The 19858-nt window shown below is 43.5% G+C and overlaps 2 protein-coding genes across 2 annotated transcripts in view; both read left to right on the forward strand.

Moving 5' to 3' along the window:
- Positions 1 to 16509, forward strand: part of TXNDC12 (thioredoxin domain containing 12) — a 37899-nt gene extending 21390 nt beyond the window's left edge. The window contains exons 3-7 of the mRNA XM_009250382.3: positions 7355 to 7407; positions 8581 to 8654; positions 11352 to 11421; positions 13098 to 13181; positions 15643 to 16509. Coding sequence (XP_009248657.1) covers positions 7355 to 7407; positions 8581 to 8654; positions 11352 to 11421; positions 13098 to 13181; positions 15643 to 15722 — 361 coding nt within the window. The 3' untranslated portion in view covers positions 15723 to 16509. The remainder of the gene's footprint in view (positions 1 to 7354; positions 7408 to 8580; positions 8655 to 11351; positions 11422 to 13097; positions 13182 to 15642) is intronic.
- KTI12 (KTI12 chromatin associated homolog) lies at positions 481 to 3893 on the forward strand. The gene has a single exon (XM_054554811.2). The coding sequence runs from the start codon at positions 2233 to 2235 to the stop codon at positions 3295 to 3297; it is 1065 nt and encodes a 354-aa protein (XP_054410786.1). The 5' UTR covers positions 481 to 2232; the 3' UTR covers positions 3298 to 3893.
- Positions 16510 to 19858: the final 3349 nt, after the last annotated feature.

A 19858-nucleotide genomic window follows, 5' to 3' on the forward strand; every position in this document is an offset into this window, starting at 1 on the left:
ATTGTTACCTTAATTTTGGAGATGAAAAAAGTAAGGCACAGTTTTTTCTAAGTTTACTAAAATAACTTGTCCAAGAGCACACAGCTAGCAAGTGGCAGACCCAAGCACTCTGGCTTCAGAGCCTGCTCTTTAAACCTGTATACCATACTGCCTACTAGAGTCAAGTTGAATAGTCTATAAAGTCTCAAGTAGGTTTAGTTTATGCACAGACAATTCAGTGCATAAGGAGGAGGAAAAGGCAGGGCAGGGGAGGGAAAGCTAAGCACTGGTCTGTGTTTACTTTTTTTTTTTTGAGACAGAGTTTCGCTCTTATTGCCCAGGCTGGAGTGCAATGGTGCGATCTAGGCTCACTGCAACCTCCGCATCCTGGGTTCAAGCAATTCTCCTGCCTCAGCCTCCTCAGTAGTGGGATTACAGGCACACGCCACCCCACCTGGCTAATTTTTTAAAAAGTATTTTTAGTAGAGACAGGGTTTCACCATGTTGGCCAGGCTGGTCTCAAGCTCCTGACCTCAGGTGATCTGCCCTCCTCTGCCTCCCAAAGTGCTGGGATTACAGGCGTGAGCCACCATGCCGGGCCTGTGTTTACATTTATTTAACCGTCACAACAACCTACTAGATTGGTAAATCTGTGAAATAACTGTTGTTATTTTATAGAAGGGGAAATTGAAGTACAGAAAAGTTACATAATTTGCCAGTAGTTACAACACTAGTAAGTGGAGGAGCCAAGACTTGAATGTTTTTTACTATACTGTACAAGAGAGATACAAAGACCCCAGTATATGTGCATCTACAATATACACAGGCACACTAACATTTCTGCACCTACCATCCTATAGTGCTTGCTGTTTATACAAGAGATCCAACAGTTTCATGGCTCTGGGTCTCAAACCTTCTGCAATAATAGAGTTGCCAGATTGAGCAAATAAAAATAAAGGATGGCCGGGCACGGTGGCTCATGCCTTTAACCCCAGCACTTTGGGAAGCTGAGGCGGTTGGATCACCTGGGGTCAGGAGTTTGAGACCAGCCTGGCCAACATAGTGAAACCCTGTCTCTACTAAAAATACAAAAATTAGCGAGATATGGTGGCACACACCTGTAGTCCCAGCTACTTGGGAGGCTGAGACAGGAGGTGAACCCAGGAGGTGGAGGTTGCAGGGAGCTGAGATCGTACCACTGCAGTCCAGGCTGGGTGACAGAGTGAGACTCCGTCTCAAAAAATAATAATAAAATAAAATAAAGGATGCAGGCCAGGCACCTTGGCTCACACACCTGTATTCCCAGTACTTTGGGAGGCAGAGGTGGCACAGTTACTTGAGCCCAGGAGTTTGAGACCAGCCTTAGCAACATACACCTCATCTCTAAAAAAGAAAAAATAAATAATAATAAAAAATTAAAGATGCCCAGTTAAATTTGAAGTTTAGATAAGCACCAAATAATTTTAAATATATCTATGCAATATTTGGGACATACTTAAGCTTAAGAATGTTTTTGGTGTTTATCTGAAATTCAAATGTAACTGGGCATCCTGTATTTTATCTCGCAACCCTACTAAGGAGAAAAATTCCTATTTGTCTTTCAAGTTCTAAGTCAAATGACTATTTCTACATACAGTCTTCAGTGATTTCTCTGGGTAGTTTGTTTTTCCCTTCTGTTCTTTTATAACCTCACCTGCATCTATCCATTATAGTATTTATTACTCTGATTGTAGGCGCCTGATCCTTCCCATTCAGACCTTTTATCTTTTGTGGGGAAAGCGTTTTATGTTCATCTCTGAATTCCCAACCTTGGAGATGTTGAATGATTGAAATGGTAATTGAATAAACATTTACTGAGAGCCAGTAGGTTTAAGAGGAGGAATGAAGGAGAACCAGCATTTATTAATTGCCTTCTATATGCTAAATATAGTGCTGATTGCTTACAATATTTAATGCCCCTTAGGCCTTATTAATAAAATGGACGGGCAGTCTTTGGCCGCAGGAAGATCACATTCTCCTGAGGCCTATAACATTTGGCCTAAATAACTGATGCCATTATAGTCTCTGTATCTCCTTTCTGAGAAAGCTGAACCTGGGCCTAGCTGGCGTAGAACGCCTGTTTCCATAGAAACAAGAGGGTCTGTAAAAGTCAAGGGAGACAGGAAGAGCAGTTTGCACTTCCGGCTTACGTCGGAGACGCGTACAACCCGGAAGTTGACGCAGCGCGGTTACCTATGGTCGCTCCCTGAGAGGATGCCGCTCGTAGTGTTTTGCGGGCTGCCGTACAGCGGCAAGAGCCGGCGTACTGAAGAGTTGCGCGTGGCGCTGGCTGCCGAGGGCCGCGCAGTGTACGTGGTGGACGACGCAGCTGTCCTGGGCGCAGAGGACCCAACCGTGTACGGGGATTCTGCCCGTGAGAAGGCATTGCGTGGAGCTCTGCGAGCCTCCGTGGAACGGCGCCTGAGTCGCCACGACGTGGTCATCCTGGACTCGCTTAACTACATCAAAGGTTTCCGTTACGAGCTCTACTGCCTGGCACGGGCGGCGCGCACCCCGCTCTGCCTGGTCTACTGCGTACGGCCCGGCGGCCCGAGCGCGGGACCTCAGGTGGCGGGCGCGAACGAGAACCTCGGCCGGAACGTCAGTGTGAGTTGGCGGCTACGCGCTGAGGAGGACGGGAGAGCCCAGGCGGCGGGCAGCAGCGTCCTCAGGGAACTGCATACTGCGGACTCTGTAGTAAATGGAAGTGCCCAGGCCGACGTACCCAAGGAACTGGAGCGAGAAGAATCCGGGGCTGCGGAGTCTCCAGCTCTTGTGACTCCGGAATCAGAAAAATCTGCAAAGCATGGGTCCGGTGCCTTTTACTCTCCCGAACTCCTGGAGGCCCTAACGCTGCGCTTTGAGGCTCCCGATTCTCGGAATCGCTGGGACCGGCCTTTATTCACTTTGGTGGGCCTAAAGGAGCCGTTGCCCCTGGCGGGGATCCGCTCTGCCCTGTTTGAGAACCGGGCCCCACCACCCCATCAGTCTACTCAGTCCCAGCCCCTGGCCTCCGGCAGCTTTCTGCACCAGTTGGACCAGGTCACGAGTCAAGTATTGGCCGGATTGATGGAAGCGCAGAAGAGCGCTGTCCCCGGGGACTTGCTCACGCTTCCTGGTACCACAGAGCACTTGCGGTTTACCCGGCCCTTGACCATGGCAGAACTGAGTCGCCTCCGTCGCCAGTTTATTTCGTACACTAAAATGCATCGCAACAATGAGAACTTGCCGCAACTGGCCAACATGTTTCTTCAGTATTTGAGCCAAAGCCTGCACTAACCAGAGGAGGTTAGTGGGGAAGCCATGGCTTCTGTTCTCCACTCCACTTTATTTCTCTGGGAAGAATAGGCTGCAGGTCTCCAGAGCATATCGATGCAGTACTGTACTAGAGCTGTTGTGACTGATTGACTCAAACTTTCCTGCATACCCCTGTGCCAGGCCTTGGGTTTACAGCATAAGTTCAGACTAAAGAGAATGGAGAACTATTGTGGTGCAACCTGGCAAATCCTTCCAGAGGACAGAGCTGAGGTGGACAGGGATTACCTAGATTGGATCCTACTTGGTCTATCACAGAGCATTGACCATTGGCTTCCCTCATCTGAGGTGTGGAAGAGCAGACTGGATAGATGAGAATTGTTTTAAAACAATTGTGAACAGAAACTGAAGATGGCACAGTTCTACATCTGCACCTGCCCTTTTTTCATACCACAAAAGTATTTTTTGAGTACTGTACTGACTTTTTGCTAGTCTCTATTCTGGGACTGAGTTCACAGATAAATCCATTGGTTTGTATCCTTGGGAAACTTTGTTTTTGTGGAAGTAAGAAAGTTATCTACTAAATTATTTCCTCTAATAAAATCTTTTAAAATAGTCTACTGGAATCTCTTTCGCTTAATGTTCCCTGTGTAACTTCATGTAACATTTTAGGTATACTTGTCATTGTTCTGCCTTTACGTGAAGTAGTATTTTGATAGTTCTGAGAGAGTAGATGTTTTGATCTGCTCTACAGTAATTATATTATGACGATTTCCATAACTTTTCTTCATTCTGCATTTCAAGGCAAATATCATTGTAAGCTTGTCTTTCATTCTTCATTGATTTCATTGAACAAATGGTAGGTACCTACTTTAACAGTGGCTGTGATTTTCAAAGACCAATTAGATACAGTATTTTTGCTCTTGAGATATGTGGTGAGAAGCTGGGTGTGGTGGTTCATACTTGTAATCCCAGCACTTTGGGAGTCCAAAATCGAGGTAAGGAGTTCGAGATCAGCCTGACCAACGTGGCAAAACCCCGTCTCTATTAACAATACAAAAATTAATTGGGCATGATGGTGTACCTGTAATCCCAGCTACTCTGGAGGCTGAGGCACGAGAATTGCTTGAACCTGGGAGGTGGAGGTTGCAGTGAGCTGAGATGGCACCACCGCACTCCAGTCTGGGCAACAGTGAAACTGGGTCTCGAAAAACAAAAAGAGATATGTGGTGAGAAATACAAGTAAAAGATAGAATTAGGCTGGGCGCGGTGGCTCATGCCTGTAACCCCAGCACTTCGGGAGGCCAAGGCGGGTGGATCATAAGGTCAGGTGTTCAAGACCAGCCTGACCAACGTGGTGAAACCCCATCTCCACTAAAAATACAAAAATTAGCCGGGCGTGGCAGCATGTGCCTGTAATCCCAGCTACTCAGGAGGCTGAGGCAGGAGAATCGCTTGAACCCGGGAGGCGGAGGTTGCAGTGAGCCGAGATCGCGCCACTGCACTCCAGCCTAGGTGACAGAAGGAGACTCTGTCTCAAAAAGAAAGATAGGATGAAATGGGCTGGTGGTCAGAGGATGATGACAAAAGACAAAATGCTTTGGAAACCTGGTAAAGAGGACTGACTAGCTGTTGGGAGAGGTGGTTTTGGAAAGGTTTTATAGAGGAGTTAACATTTGAACCATCACTGTAGAATAGTCAGTAAAGGGCCAAATGGTAAATGTTTTTAGGCTTTGTGGACCATCAAATGCTGTTGCTACTTATAGATGGTAAGTAAACAAATAAGCATGAATGTATTTTAATAAAACTACACTGAAATGTGAATTATAATTAATTTTAACATCACAAAGGAGTCTTTAGATTTGCTTTGCAAACGTTGAAAAATGTAAAAATATATAACAAAATATTTGCATATCATGGGCCCTATGGAAGCAGACGGTGGGCTGGATTTGGCCTGCAGACCCTACTTTGCCAACCCCTGCTCTAGAAGGATAAATAGATGTTTGCCAGGGAGAAAAGAGAAAGCAAGACATTCTAAAACATGCATGCTCTGAAACTATGGAGCTGTTAAAAGATGGGGTAGATGGGCTGCCTTGGTTGATGGTATATTCCTTGCTCATCAGGTAATCTATACCACCTTTTGTTTCTGATAAACAGGATTCACGTGTGAAATGGAAGTTTGGATGAGGCAAACTCAAAAGGCTTTTTCCAACCTTCATTCATTTGGTTATTGATTGAATTGGGTTTAACCATGGATTCAGGATTACCATTCTAAATTGAAGTAGACTGTAACCGTCAGAAAGAACATTGGTTTTGGAGTCAGACTTCTGAGTTAGCTAGTAAGTGGCAGAACCAAGGTTTTTGTTTTGGGTTTTTATTTTTATTTATTTATTTATTTTTGAGACAAGGTCTGGCTGTCTCCCAGGCTGGAGTGCAGTGCTGTGAGTAGCTGGGACTACAGGCGCACACCCCATGACCGGCTAAGTTTTGTATTTTTTTGTAGAGACAGGTTTTCACCATGTTGCCCTGGCTGGTCTTGGACTTGTGAGCTCAAGTGATCCTCCGGCCTCGGCCTCCCAAAGTGCTGAGATTACAGGTGTGAGCCACTGTGCCCAGCCTAGAAGCTAGATTTTATGGGGCCAAATATTTACTCTATTGCGCATCTCAGTTTTCCCATTTCTATTGTGAGACCATTAATAGTATCTACCCTGGGGTTATTTTGAGGATTTAAATGAGATAATGCATATACAGCACAATGTCATATAATAAACGTTCAGCACATTTTGGCTATTATGGTTACCTATATCCTACTACCCAACTAAACTTGCCCTGCTCATTTGGTTTACAAGCTTTTACAAGTATTGGAGGCAGAAGTCCATCCAGATGTGAGGTAGGCCTAAGGTGAGGTGACTGAATGATTCATTTGACACTTATTAAATGAGTTAATTTATGTATATTTATAGTAGTGCCTGGCACATGGCAAATGGTATATAAGTGTTTGCTATCAATAATATATGTGTCAGACGTAAGGGATATAGAGGCAGCTAAGAGTTCCTTGTCTTAGGAATCTCCAAGTCCAGTGGAGGGAGATGGGTAAATAATAGGTACAGATCGATATGTTAAGTGCATGGTAGCTATTATACAGTGTATGTTGTTATGGTGACATGGGGTTGTGTGATGGAGAAAGCTAATTGCTACCTACTTACATGGGGTCTTCCTACTGTCATTTGAGCCTTGAGAGCTTAAGAGCTTCCTCTAGCCAGTCTGGTTCAGGTAGATTGCATTGCTCATTGTGAACAGTTTCCTCCCTGATTATGAAAATTATATTGTAGAAAAATCATGAAATACAGATGTAGTGTAGGAAAACATCCACAGTCCCATCATCCACAGAAAACTGCTATTATTATGTTTTGGTACATTTTCTTTTAGGCTCTTTTTCTCTGTACATATTTCATAATTAAAACCAGACTATAGAGATATTTGTATCCTAGTTTTTTATATAAGCTACCAATGAAAAATTGTTTTCAATGATTATATAACAATAATCATTTAGAAATACCGTAACATTTTGTTTGTTTTGAGACAGAGTCTGTTCTGTCGGCCAGGCTGGAGTGTAGTGGTGCGATCTCAGCTCACTGCAACCTCTGCCTCCCAGGCTTAAGCAATTCTCATACTTCAGCCACCCCAGTAGCTGGGACTACAGGCACATGCCACCATGCCCAGCTAATTTTTGTTATTTTTAGTGGAGACAGGGTTTTGTTATGTTGGCCAGGCTGGTCTTGAATCTGTGGCCTCAAGTGATCTGCCCACTTCAGCCTCCCAAAGTGCTGAGATTACAGACATGAGCCACCGTGCCCAGCCCTCCCTAACTTTAAAGCCCAAATTTGCAGAATTTACAGAAGTGTTAAAATTTAACAATAATTTTGTTACAGCAATTATCTATTATTATTGAACATTTAAATTGTCTAAAGATTTTCCCAATTGAAATAATACTACAGAAATGTCTTCATATATTAATCTTTATCATTAAATTTCAAGAAGTAGAATTACTAGATTATAATTTCTTTGTTTTGCTTTTAAGTGGACTGCCCCTGATGGTGATTATTCATAAATCCTGGTGTGGAGCTTGCAAAGGTAAGTGCAAATGCTCAATGTAAATTCAAAACTCAGATGTGTTGTTAAATATTAACATTTAACAAATATTGACACTGACTCTGGCCCAGCACTACTTACTCTTTAAGGAATACTAAAGAAATATATGACATAGATTTCCTGCCTTCATGAAATTTGCAATTATATTTGGAGGGGATTTTAGGGAAGTTAAGGTGATTAAAATACAGTTATGTCACGTATGGGATTAAGTGCTAAAATGTCACATGAACAATACATATTAGAGGAAGCTGAAATGTACAGACAGAGACATGAGAAGGAAGTAGGAACCAAATTAGAACCCAAGTTATCTGACTCTGTGGCATGTGTTCTTTCTGCTATACCACCTTGCCACTTCCCCAGACAGGTTTTTTTTTTTATTTGGTATGCTGCACTTAAAATCCTAGATGGAAAAAGAGCGTAAAAAGTAGTGGAAGAGGCCAGGTGCAGTGGCTCATGCCTGTAATCCCAGCACTTTGGGAGGCTGGGCTGGGCAGATCACTTGAGGCCAGGAGTTGACCAGCCTGCCCAACATAGTGAAACCCCGCCTCTACTAAAAATACAAAAAAAGTAGCTGGGTTTGGTGGCATGCGCCTGTAATCCCAGCTACTCGGGAGGCTGAGAATCATTTGAGCCCGAGAGGCGGAGGTTGCAGTGAGCTGAGATCGTACCATTGTACTCCAGCCTGGGTGACAGAGTGAGACTCTGTCTCAAAAATAATAATAATAATAATAATAATAATAATTGGAAAGTATGTGTATATATAACATATATACACACATACATATATGTATACACACATACACATGTGTGGCAGACTGTCACTCTATTGTCTTTCACGTCAATGGTTTTTGAAATGTAACTATAAAAAGCAAATAATGCTTTTCCCCCCCTATTCGTATGCCATTATCCTTATTTTATAAATGAGGTAACAGCTTCAGAGAAATGAAGTAAGTCACTCAAGGTCACATAGCTGTGCAAGTTCAGAATCCAGGTAGCCTAATTCTTGTTTTTTAGAGGGTAGAAAAAAAGTTTGTTACATGAATCAACTAAACAAATGCCTAAACTACCAAAGAGAAATAGTGATGCTTATGTTTGTTAAGGTTTGGTTGTGACAATGATGTTTTTTCTTCTATTCCAAAATCTTTTTCCCCCCAGCTCTAAAGCCCAAATTTGCAGAATCTACGGAAATTTCAGAACTCTCCCATAATTTTGTTATGGTAAATCTTGAGGTAAGACTTTGAGAGTTTCTCCTTTCTGCTATGATTTTAAGACTTTTAAAGTTAGTATCATTCGTGCATATTCATTACAGCTTCATTAGTGGTATAAAGTCAAATTTATGTATGTGTTTTTCTCTTGACCTCTAATACTAAGGCTTGCATCAGATATGTTAGAAAGCCATCTAACATCTATTTCTGGGAGGAACTAGGAGAGGAGAGATTGAATAAGATGACTAAATTTTTTTTTTTTTTTTTGAGATGGAGTCTGGCTCTGTTGCCCAGGCTGGAGTGCAGTGGTGCGATCCTGGCTCACTGCAACCTCCTCCTCCCGGGTTAAATCAATTCTCCTGCCTCAGCCTCCCGAGTGGTTGGGACTACAGGCGTGCACCACCACACCAGGCTAATTTTTATATTTTTAATAGAGATGGGGTTTTGCCATGTTGGCCAGGTTGGCCTCAAACTCCTGACCTCTGGTGATCTACCCACCTTAGCCTCCCAAAGTGCTAGGATTACAAACGTGAGCCACTGCATTCGGCCAATTTTTGTATTTTTAGTAGATATGAGGGTCTTACAATGTTGGCCAGGCTGGTCTCAAACTCCTGACCTTAAGTGATCTGCCTGCCTCGGCCTCCCAAAGTGCTGGGATTACAGGCATGAGCCAGCATGCCCATCTTTAAGATGACTAAATTTTAAGGTCCTTTTATCCTTAGTTTATGATTATGACATGTTTTATATCTTTGTAAAGCTAGACTAAAGGTATAGTCAGGCATGCAGACCACAACTTTCTGCAAAATGTGATTCAACTGAGCACCTAATCTGTGCTGGGCTTATATGTGCAACCTGCTTGTTTCCTAATGAAAATAGCTTTTACATACCTCATATAGACTGCAGGTCTTGGAATCCTGAGTCATAGAATGTCAGATCTTAGAGTTGGAAGGGATTTTTAGGCTATTGGTACTATCCTCATTTTACAGAAAGAACCATCTTAGGCCTGAAGCAGGTATGTGATTTGGTCAAGATCATAGAGCCTAATAAGTGATAAGAATAGGTACTCTCACCTAGCTGTGCTCTCTTTTAGGCCATACTTTTCACATATGAGGTACTCAGATGCTCTATGATGATACCGCTAGCCATACGTTTCTGTAAAAATAATGTTTACTTGGGCCAGGCGTGGTGGCTCACGCCTGTAATCTCAGCACTTTGGGAGGCTGAGGTGGGTAGATCATGAGGTCAGGAGTTCAAGACCAGCCTGGCCAATATGGTGAAACCCTGTCTCTACTAAAAATATAAAAAATTAGCTGGGTGTGGTGGTGCGTGCCTGTAGTCCCAGCTACTAGGGAGGCTGAGGCAGGAGAATCGCTTGACCCAGGAGGCGGAGGTTGCAGTGAGCTGAGATTGCGCCACTGCACTCCAGCCTGGGTGAGAGAGTGAAACTCCATCTCAAAAAAAAGAAAAAAAAAAAAGATAACGTTTACTTAAACATAGGTCTGGGACGCTTGTGAACACATTAATAGTTAACAGTGAGGCAGCTAAGGGATTGCTTATATAGCTAGTGGATAGCCTGAATGCTGATACACCTCACCATAGCGAAGTATTTAACCCCTGAAATGGGAACCACATCATAAATTGTAAAAGTATTGATTGCCTTTGCACATGAATTCCTCACCACTTTCTGTGGTGAATTAGGATTCCTACTCAAAGGAAACAGTAAAATCGTCTTCATAGAGGATTCTCCAACTTTGGAAATTTCTTAAAAAGAAAACTGATTAGGCCAGGCGTGGTGGCTCATGCCTGTGATCCCAGCACTTTGGGAGGCCGAGGCGGGTGGATCACAAGGTCAGGAGATTGAGACCATCCTGGCTAACATGGTGAAACCCTGTCTCTACTAAAAATACAAAAAAATTAGCCGGGCATGGTGGAGGGTGCCTGTAGTCCCAGCTAGTCAGGCGGCTGAGGCAGAAGAATGGCATGAACCTGGGAGGTGGAGCTTGCAGTGAGCCAAGATTGCACCACTGCACTGCAGCCTGGGCGACAGAGCGAGACTCCGTCTCAAAAAAAAAAAAAAAAAAGAAAAAACTGATTGTGTAGGTTTTTAATCTCCTGGGAGGACTGTGAGTCCACAACTTTGACTAAAATGCCAGTCTTATTAATTCATGCACTAAAGAAATACTATGTGCAAGCCAATGATGTAGGTACTAGGAATACAGCAGTGAACAAAACAGACAAAATTTCCTCGTTGAAATAACATTCTAGTGTGGGAAGACAGAAAATAAGTATTTTAGAATATGTCAAATGGTGGTAAATGCTAGGGCTAAAAAAGAAGGGTGGAAGGGATGACTGCAGTTTTAAATAGATGGTTTGAAAATAAAGGGATATTTGAGCAAAGTCTGAAACAGAAAAGGGAGTCAACCATGTGGATAATAATGGGGGAAGTGTGTCCAGCAGAGAGTAAGAGCAAGTCCAAAAGCCTGCATTAGGATTATCCCTGGCTTGTTTAATGACAGCAACAGCAAGAGGTCAGTGTAGCTGAAGAGGACTTAACAAGGGGTAGGACATTAAGTTAGAGAGGTGCCTAGATGATAGATCATGTAGGGCCTTATAGGCCACTGCAAGGACCTAGGGTTTTGCCCTGACAAGTGGGGAAGCCACTGAATGGTTTTGAGGAGAGAGGACATTATCTGACTTAAGGTTTACATTTAATCTTAATAGGATGAAGAGGAACCCAAAGATGAAGATTTCAGCCCTGACGGGGGTTATATCCCACGAATCCTTTTTCTGGGTAAGGCACATGATCTTTTTTTTTTTTTTTTTTTTTACATTTTTCTTTTTATTTCAATAGTTTTCGGGATACAAGTGGTTTTTGGTTACATGGATAAATTCTTTAGTTAGATTTCTGAGATTTTAGTGCACCCATCACCCAAGCAGTGTATACTGTACCCAGTTTGTAGTCTTTTATTCCTCACCTGCTTCCCAGGCTTCCCCTCCAAGTCCCCAAAGTTTATTATATCATTCTTATGCCTTTGCATCCTCATAGCTTAGCTCCCACTTTTAAGTGAGAAAATAAAATATTTGGTTTTCCATTCCTGAGTTACTTCACTTAGAATAATGGTCTCCAGCTCCATCCAAGTTGCTGCAAAATACATTATTTTGTTCCTTTTTATGCCTGAGTAGTATTCCATGGTGTATATATACCACATTTTCTTTTTTTTTTTTTTACCTCATAAATATGTACAATTTATTATGTGTCCATTAAAATTTTGATTATAACAAAAAATAAACTTCAAATGTAAGAAAACAACCCAACTTTTAAAAAATCCGCAAAATATGTGAACAGATACTTCACCAATAAAGATTTGCAACTGACAAGCAAATGAAAAGATGGCCATCATAACTAGCTATTAGAGAAATGCAGATTCAAACCACAATAAGAAACCACTAGATACCTATTAGAATATCTAAAATTAGAAAGATGGCGTGTTGACAAAGATAGAGAGAAACTGAAACTCTCATACAATGAAGGCACATGATCTTAACCTGGGAATCCATGATGTGGATGGAGAGGGAAATGAATCAAGGCACTGACTTCACCTAGTGAAACTATACCAGGATGACCACAGACAAACAAAAACCAGTTTCAAGAGAGAGTAGGGGAGTTCTGAATGCTAGAACTACAAGTCTGAAGGAAAACTTTTCCCGTTAACTAACTGCTTTTGTGAACAATGACAAAAGTTTGGCCGGGCACAGTGGCTCATGCCTGTAATCTCAGCACTTTGGGAGGCCGAGGTGGGTGAATTGCTTGAGTCCAATTTGAGACCAGCATGGGCAACATGGCGAAAACCCGTCTCTACAAAAAGTACAAAAATTAGCCGGGTGTGGTGGCACGCACCTGTAGTCCCAGCTATTTAGGAGGCTGAGGCGGGAGGCTCAATTGAGCCTGGGAGGTCAAGGCTGCAGTGAGCCGTAAGCACGCCACTGCCCTTGAGCCTGAATGACAGAAGGAACCTGAATGACCCTGTCTCCAAAAAAAAAAAAAAAAAAGAGAGTTTGATCATTTATCCACTCAATAGCCATTTGTGCATCAGCCATATGTCAAGCACTGTATTAGACACTACAGAGACAGATATAAGCCAGAATTCTCACCCTTGAACCTATAGTGCAGCTAAGGCAATGGAATAATATAACCAGAAAAATGTCTTTCCACAAACAATTTTATAAGAGAGATTTAATGACCACCTAATCTTTGTTCAGCTTAAATTCTGCTAGGTTTTATGGGGGATAGAAGTCAAAATCATCAAGCAGAAAAGGAAGCAGAAATGTAGGAGGTATTATGGTGAGGTCATGGGCTGCAAATATGGGCAGATCTTATTTCCCAGAGGGCCTGATGTACCATGTAGTGTTTGAAGTACCTGTCTATTGTAATTACTGCAAAACCCTGTGTCGTTTTGTCTATAACAGATCCCAGTGGCAAGGTGCATCCTGAAATCATCAATGAGAATGGAAACCCCAGCTACAAGTATTTTTACGTCAGTGCTGAGCAAGGTATAGTTATGCTGAAGGAAGGGAGGATTATTGCTAGATTGAACTAGGATGAACCACATGCAAGGTCTGTGATAGGAAAGTAAATTCAGCATGTTAGCTGAGCATCTCCTGCATGTCTATAGCTTTTGGCTAGATCCTGTGTAGGATATAGGAGGAAGATGAGACTGAGCCCCTTCCCTTGGAAGAGCTGACTGACCCACAGGCAGCTATGAAGAACTGAGGCACACAAGTGACTGAGGTAGTCACTTGCCCATAGTTTAATAGTTAATAAGTAGCAGAGCCAGAATTTGAGTCCAGAACTTAGTTTTTTTCCTACTGAGCTAATACTGTTTTTCCTATGAAAATTCAGTGGAAGAGGAATAGTGTTAGGTAAACAAGTCTAAGAGGTTTTATAGATATTAAACTTAAATAGGCCGAGCACAGTGGCTCATACCTGTAATCTCAGCACTTTGGGAGGCCGAGGCAGGCAGATCACTTGAGGTCAGGAGTTCAAGACCAGCCTGGCCAACATGGCGAAGCCCCATCTCTACTAAAAATACAAAAAATAGTTGAGTGGGCCGGGCGTGGTGGCTCACGCTTGTAATCCCAGCACTTTGGGAGGCCGAGGCGGGAGGATCACGAGGTCAGGAGATCAAGACCATCGTGGCTAACATGGTGAAACCCCGTCTCTACTAAAAATACAAAAAATTAGCTGGCATGGTGGCAGGTGCCTGTAGTCCCAGCTACTCGGGAGGCTGAGGCAGGAGAATGGCGTGAACCCGAGAGGCAGAGGTTGCAGTGAGCCAAGATCGTGCGCCATTGCACTCTAGCCTGGGTGACAGAGCGAGACTCTGTCTCAAAAAAAAAAAAACCCCGAAACTTAAATGAACCTAGAAGGATAAAAATTTCATCTCTGGACAGATATGAGGAGGACATTTCAAGCTATGGAAGTGAAGTAGGGGGGGAATGTAGCCCAACATAGAGTTTGTAAGGCTTGCTAGAAGAAATAATGACTGGATTAAGCCTTAGAGAATGAGACCTTGTCAGCAGTAGAATGGGAAAAGCATGTTTCAGGAGAGAGAAGAGTACCAGCACAAACAAGTGAAGGAAGTTTGCAATCATCAGCCAGTCATGCTTTTTTGTTCTCTAATCTTTGAGCACAGTCATTCTGGAGGCAGGGGTTGGAATTCATGCCATGTATTGTTGCTGCTTTCCTTCCTTTTCTCCTCATCTATGAAAGGGAGTTGTGTGCTAAGTTGCCATGTGTCCCTATTTGCCATGCTGCCAGGTTGTTGATCACTTTATGATTTGAGTCCTTGATACTCTTATTCTCAGACTAGGGACGGGGAAGAGATCTGTAGAAGCTATTACCTTCTTCCCCTGAGTAACGAGAATGTCATGTTACTTAACCAAATGCAGATCACTGGAGATTGGTATCAAAGGGAAATTTTCCACGTGGAGAAGGGCAGCTGGGCTTTGGGTCTCCAATTCTTGTATCTTGAGATTCACCTTCCCTTTAGAATTTCATCCAAGTTACCACTGCTGTCTCCACACTGACATAGTCCAGATGTGAACATGAGACCCTTCCCTGAATCCTCCATCTCTCAGCTGACATGAAACTGGAACATTCAAACCCAGCTTTACTAAAGGCATAGGCAAAACAAAACAGAAATAACAAACTATATTATCTGCCTCTTATGAGCTTATGGTTTGGCTTTGCAAGATTCATAGACTCTGGCTCAACCCAGCTTCTGGCCTGCCATTATATAGGGGTGCTTTGTAGAACCACCATTCAGGAGCCTATACTGAAATAGCTGTCCTCCTTGAGTCTAAATCCATAAGCAGGATGCCCCAAGACAGACAAGAAGTTTCATCTCGAGTCTACTTAAGGCCCTCCTTCCAAGTTTCTGTCTCTCTCTCTCTTTTTTTTTTTTGGCATGAGAACTTGGCGTCATCCATGTATAGTTGATACTGGAAATGACGACCCCCTTCAGTAGAGACACCCCCGCCCCAACACACACACCCCTCAGTGTAATCTGTAACCTCCACAGGAAGTAAAATAAGTGCAACCTTCATCCAAAAGATACAATGGGGATGGTAGGAAGGTGTTTCCTCTTCCCTGGGGGTGAAGTGAACATCTACAGTCTAGGACAGGGGATCAGCTCTAATCCTAGAGGGTAAGCCAAAATTACTGCCAAGATTTTGGTATGACTTCATAGTTGATAATGCACTTTTATTATCCATTCTCCCATTTAACTTTTATAATACTGTGTGAAGTGAGTTATATTATTTCATTTTATAAATGAGGAAACAAATTCAAAGAGATAAATGACTTGCCAGGGCCAAAATCCAGAGCTAGATCTTGAGTCCAGATCTTGTACTCCTCTCATATTTCTTCTGAAACATTTAAAAGTGTACATTGGTTGTCAAATGTCAAACATTACTTACTTCGTACATTTTGCCTCCAATCTTTATTTCACAGTTGTTCAGGGGATGAAGGAAGCTCAGGAAAGGCTGACGGGTGATGCCTTCAGAAAGAAACATCTTGAAGATGAATTGTAACATGAATGTGCCCCTTCTTTCATCAGAGTTAGTGTTCTGGAAGGAAAGCAGCAGGGAAGGGAATATTGAGGAATCATCCAGAACAATTAAGCCGACCAGGAAACCTCATTCCTACCTACACTGGAAGGAGCGCTCTCACTGTGGAAGAGTTCTGCTAACAGAAGCTGGTCTGCATGTTTGTGGATCCAGCAGAGAGTGGCAGACTTTCTTCTCCTTTTCCTTCTCACCTAAATGTCGATTTGTCATTGAATGTAAAGAATGAAACCTTCTGACACAAAACTTGAGCCACTTGGATGTTTACTCCTTGCACTTAAGTATTTGAGTCTTTTCCCATTTCCTCCCACTTTACTCACCTTAATGGTGAAAGGAGACTAGTAGCATCTTTTCTACAATGTTAAAATTGCAGAAATAGCTTATCATTAAAAAACAACAATAAATCCTAAGTGTAAATCAGTAATTCTACCCCCTACCAAGGAGATCAGCCTGTTTTTTCCCTTTTTTCTCCTGGGAATAATTGTGGGCTTCTTCCCAGATTTCTACAACCCCTTTCCTCTTCTCATGCTTGAGCTTCCCTGTTTGCACGCATGCGTGTGCAGGACTGGCTGTGTGCTTGGACTCAGCTCCAGGTGGAAGCATGCTTTCCTTTGTTACTGTTTGAGAAACTCAAACCTTCAAGCCCTAGGTGTAGCCATTTTGTCAAGTCATCAACTGTATTTTTGTACTGGCGTTAACAAAAAAAGAGATAAAATATTGTTCCATTAAACTTTAATAAAACTTTAAAAGGAAATGTGCTGTGATGGCCTTTTTGTTATTGGAAAAGGAGGGAGGGATGGAGATCACTTCAGGAAGAAAACTAACCTAGAGGACCTAATCTAGGAGTCCTAACCTAGGACTCCTGCTCCTTCACCTCCCACATTCAAATGAGCACAATGGCTCATCTCTTTTACTTTTTAAATACCTGAATTTCCTCTGTCCACACTATCACTGTTTTAGCACGGGGTAGGCTTTTTCTCTCCTCGACTGCTTATTGCTATAGCCCCTTAACTTGCCTGTTGGCTCTAATATTCCCTCCTCCTGCAATCTATCCATATCACTCCCCTGTTTAAAACCTTTCCTGGCTGGGCACAGTGGCTTACGCCTGTAATCCCAGCACTTTGGGAGGCCAAGGTGGGCGAATCACCTGAGGTAGGGAGTTTGAGACCAGCCTGGCCAACATGGCGAAACCCCGGCTCTACTAAAAATATAAAATTAGGCCGGGTGCGGTGACTCACGCCTGTAATCCCAGCACTTTGGGAGGCCAAGGCAGGCAGATCACGAGGTCAGGAGATCGAAACCACAGTGAAACCCCGTCTCTACTAAAAATACAAAAAATTAGCCGGGCGTGGTGGCGGGCGCCTGTAGTCCCAGCTACTAGGGAGGCTGAGGCAGGAGAATGGCGTGAACCCGGGAGGCGGAGCTTGCAGTGAGCCAAGATCGCACCGCTGCACTCCAGCCTGGGCGACAGAGCGAGACTCCGTCTCAAAAAAAGAAAACAAAAAAAAACAAAAAACAAAATTAGCCGGATGTGGTGGCACATGCCTGTAATCCCAGCTACTCAGGAGGCTGAGGCAGGAGAATCACTTTAACCCGGGAGGCAGAGGTTGTGGTGAACTGAGATTGTGCCATTGCACTCCAGCCTGGACAAGAGTGAAACTCCATCTCAAAAACAAAAAAACCCTTTCCTGCCATCTTTAAGATAATGGTATTAATGGTAGGAAATATTTGAACCTCAGTCTGTGCCAAGTACTCTTCTAAGTGCTTTATATATGTTATCCCATTTAGTTTCACTTAGTACCCCTAACAGCCCTGTGATAAAGGTACTACTGTACTCCCAGAGTACAGAGGAAGAATTTGAAACATGAGGAAGCCAAGACACAGGATAAAGTCAAGATCTTTACCATGGCCTTTAAGAAGCTGCCTACTTCTTCAACCTCATTTATTCCCATTTATGTCTTTGCATTATGTGTTGTTGTGACACCAAATTGCTTTGAGTTCTCCTGACAACATGCTGTTTTATGCTTTTCTATCTTCGTTCATCTTGTTTCCTCAGCCTAAAATATGTTCTTTCTGTTCTTCCTTCATACCCATTTTGAGCCACTTCTTCCAGAGAGTCTTCCCTGATCTTTCTCATGAGGATAAAATATCCTTTCCCCAATACATCTATCATAGCCCTGGACCACTTTATATTGAAGTAACCCAATTGCACATCTGGGGCTGTCATCAGGTGGCCATTCTCCTCGAGGGCAGAAGCTAGTCATCTGTCCTGTGTATCTAAAGCTTTCAGGTGACTTGCCAAGGTCTATGTTAGGTTCTTTTCATCCATTCTCTAAACACCATCAGTGGTCCTGTGGGATAGGTATTAGTAACCTCATTTTAAGGGGAACTTTAGAGAAGGCAAAGACTAGCCAGGTTCTTTTGTTGTTGTTGTTGTTGTTGTTGTTTGAGACGGAGTTTCGCTCTTGTTGCCCAGGCTGGAGTGCAATGGCGAGGTCTTGGCTCACCGCAACCTTGAACGCCTCCCGGGTTCAAGCAATTCTCCTGCCTCTGCCTCCCAAGTAGCAGGGATTACAGGCGCCCATCACCATGCTCATCTAATTTGTTTTTTTTTTGGGGGGGGTGGGGGACGGAGTCTCGCTCTTGTCGCCCAAGCTGGAGTCCAGTGGTGCGATCTTGGCTCACTGTAACCTCTGCCTCCCGGGTTCAAGCTATTCTCCTGCTTCAGCCTCCTGAGTAGTGGGGATTACAGGAGCCCCCCCACCACGCCCAGCTAATTTTTGTACTTTTAGTAGGGACAGGGTTTCGCCATGTTGGCCAGGCTGGTCTTGAACTCCTGACCTCAGGTGATCCACCTGCCTCGGCCTCCCAAAGTGCTGGGATTATAAGCGTGAGCCATTGTGCCCGGCCTAATTTTTCTATTTTTAGTAAAGATGGGGTTTTAGTAAAGACCACGTTGGCCAGGCTGGTGTCGAACTCCTGACCTTCAGGTGATCCACCTCCATCGGCCTCCCAAAATGCTGGGATTATAGGTGTGAGCCACCGAGCTTGGTAGACTTCAGGTTCTAAACTAAGTAAATACTGGATTCTAACCAGCACTGTCTGATTCCAAATTCATGGTTTTCCAACCACATTACTTCCTTTATGTTCTGAGGAGGTGTCTCATTGGAACGGGTTTTATTTTTTTTTCTTATTATTTTTTTTTTTTTTTGAGATGAAGTCTCACTCTTGTCCCCCAGTCTGGAGTGCAATGGTGCAATCTCGGCTCACTGCAACCTCCGCTTCCTGGGTTCAAGCGATTCTCCTGCCTCAGCCTCCTGAGTACCTGGGATTACAGGTGCGTACCACCACACCCAGCTAATTTTTTGTATTTTAAGTAGAGACGGGGTTTCACCATGTTGGCCAGGCTGGTCTCAAACTCCTGACCTCAGGTGATCCTCCTGTCTCAGCCTCCCAAAGTGCTGGGATTACAGGCGTGAGCCACGATGCCCAGCCTTGCTTTGCTTTGTTTTGCTTATCCTTCCCTCCTTCCTTCCTTCCTTCCTTCATTCCCTCTTTCCTTCCCTTCTTTCTTTTTCTTTCTGCTTTTTTTCTTTTCCTTTTTTGAGACAGAGTATCGCACTGTCACCCAGGATGGAGTGCGTGCAGTGGTGCGATCTCACCTCACTGCAATCTCCACCTGCTGGGTTCAAGCAATTCTTGTTCCTCAGCCTCCCCATTACCTGGGATTATAGGTGTGTGCCACCATACCCAGCTAATTTTTGTATTTTTTGTAGGGACGGAGTTTCACCATATTGGCCAGGCTGATCTTGAACTCCTGACCTCAAGTGATCCACCTGCTTCGGCCTCCCAAAGTGCTGGGATTACAGGTGTGTGCCACTGCACCTGGCATTTTTTATTTTTTGTTTTTTTAGACAGGGTCTTGCCCTGTCACCCAGGCTGGAGGGCAGGGGTGCAATCTTGGCTTACTGCAACCTCCACCTCCCAAGCTCAAGCAATCCTCCCATCTCAGCCTCCTAAATAGCTGGGCCCACAGGTACCAGCCACCATGCCCAGCTAATTTTTTAATTTTTTGTAGAGATGGGATTTCACCATGTTGCCCA

Source organism: Pongo abelii, chromosome 1, assembly GCF_028885655.2.
Source record: "Pongo abelii isolate AG06213 chromosome 1, NHGRI_mPonAbe1-v2.0_pri, whole genome shotgun sequence".
In the NCBI taxonomy this organism is placed as follows: Eukaryota; Metazoa; Chordata; class Mammalia; order Primates; family Hominidae; genus Pongo; species Pongo abelii.

Bases quoted from the DNA above. Each gene is read 5' to 3' on its own strand.
- KTI12 (XM_054554811.2), top strand. From the start codon at position 2,233: ATGCCGCTCGTAGTGTTTTGCGGGCTGCCGTACAGCGGCAAGAGCCGG.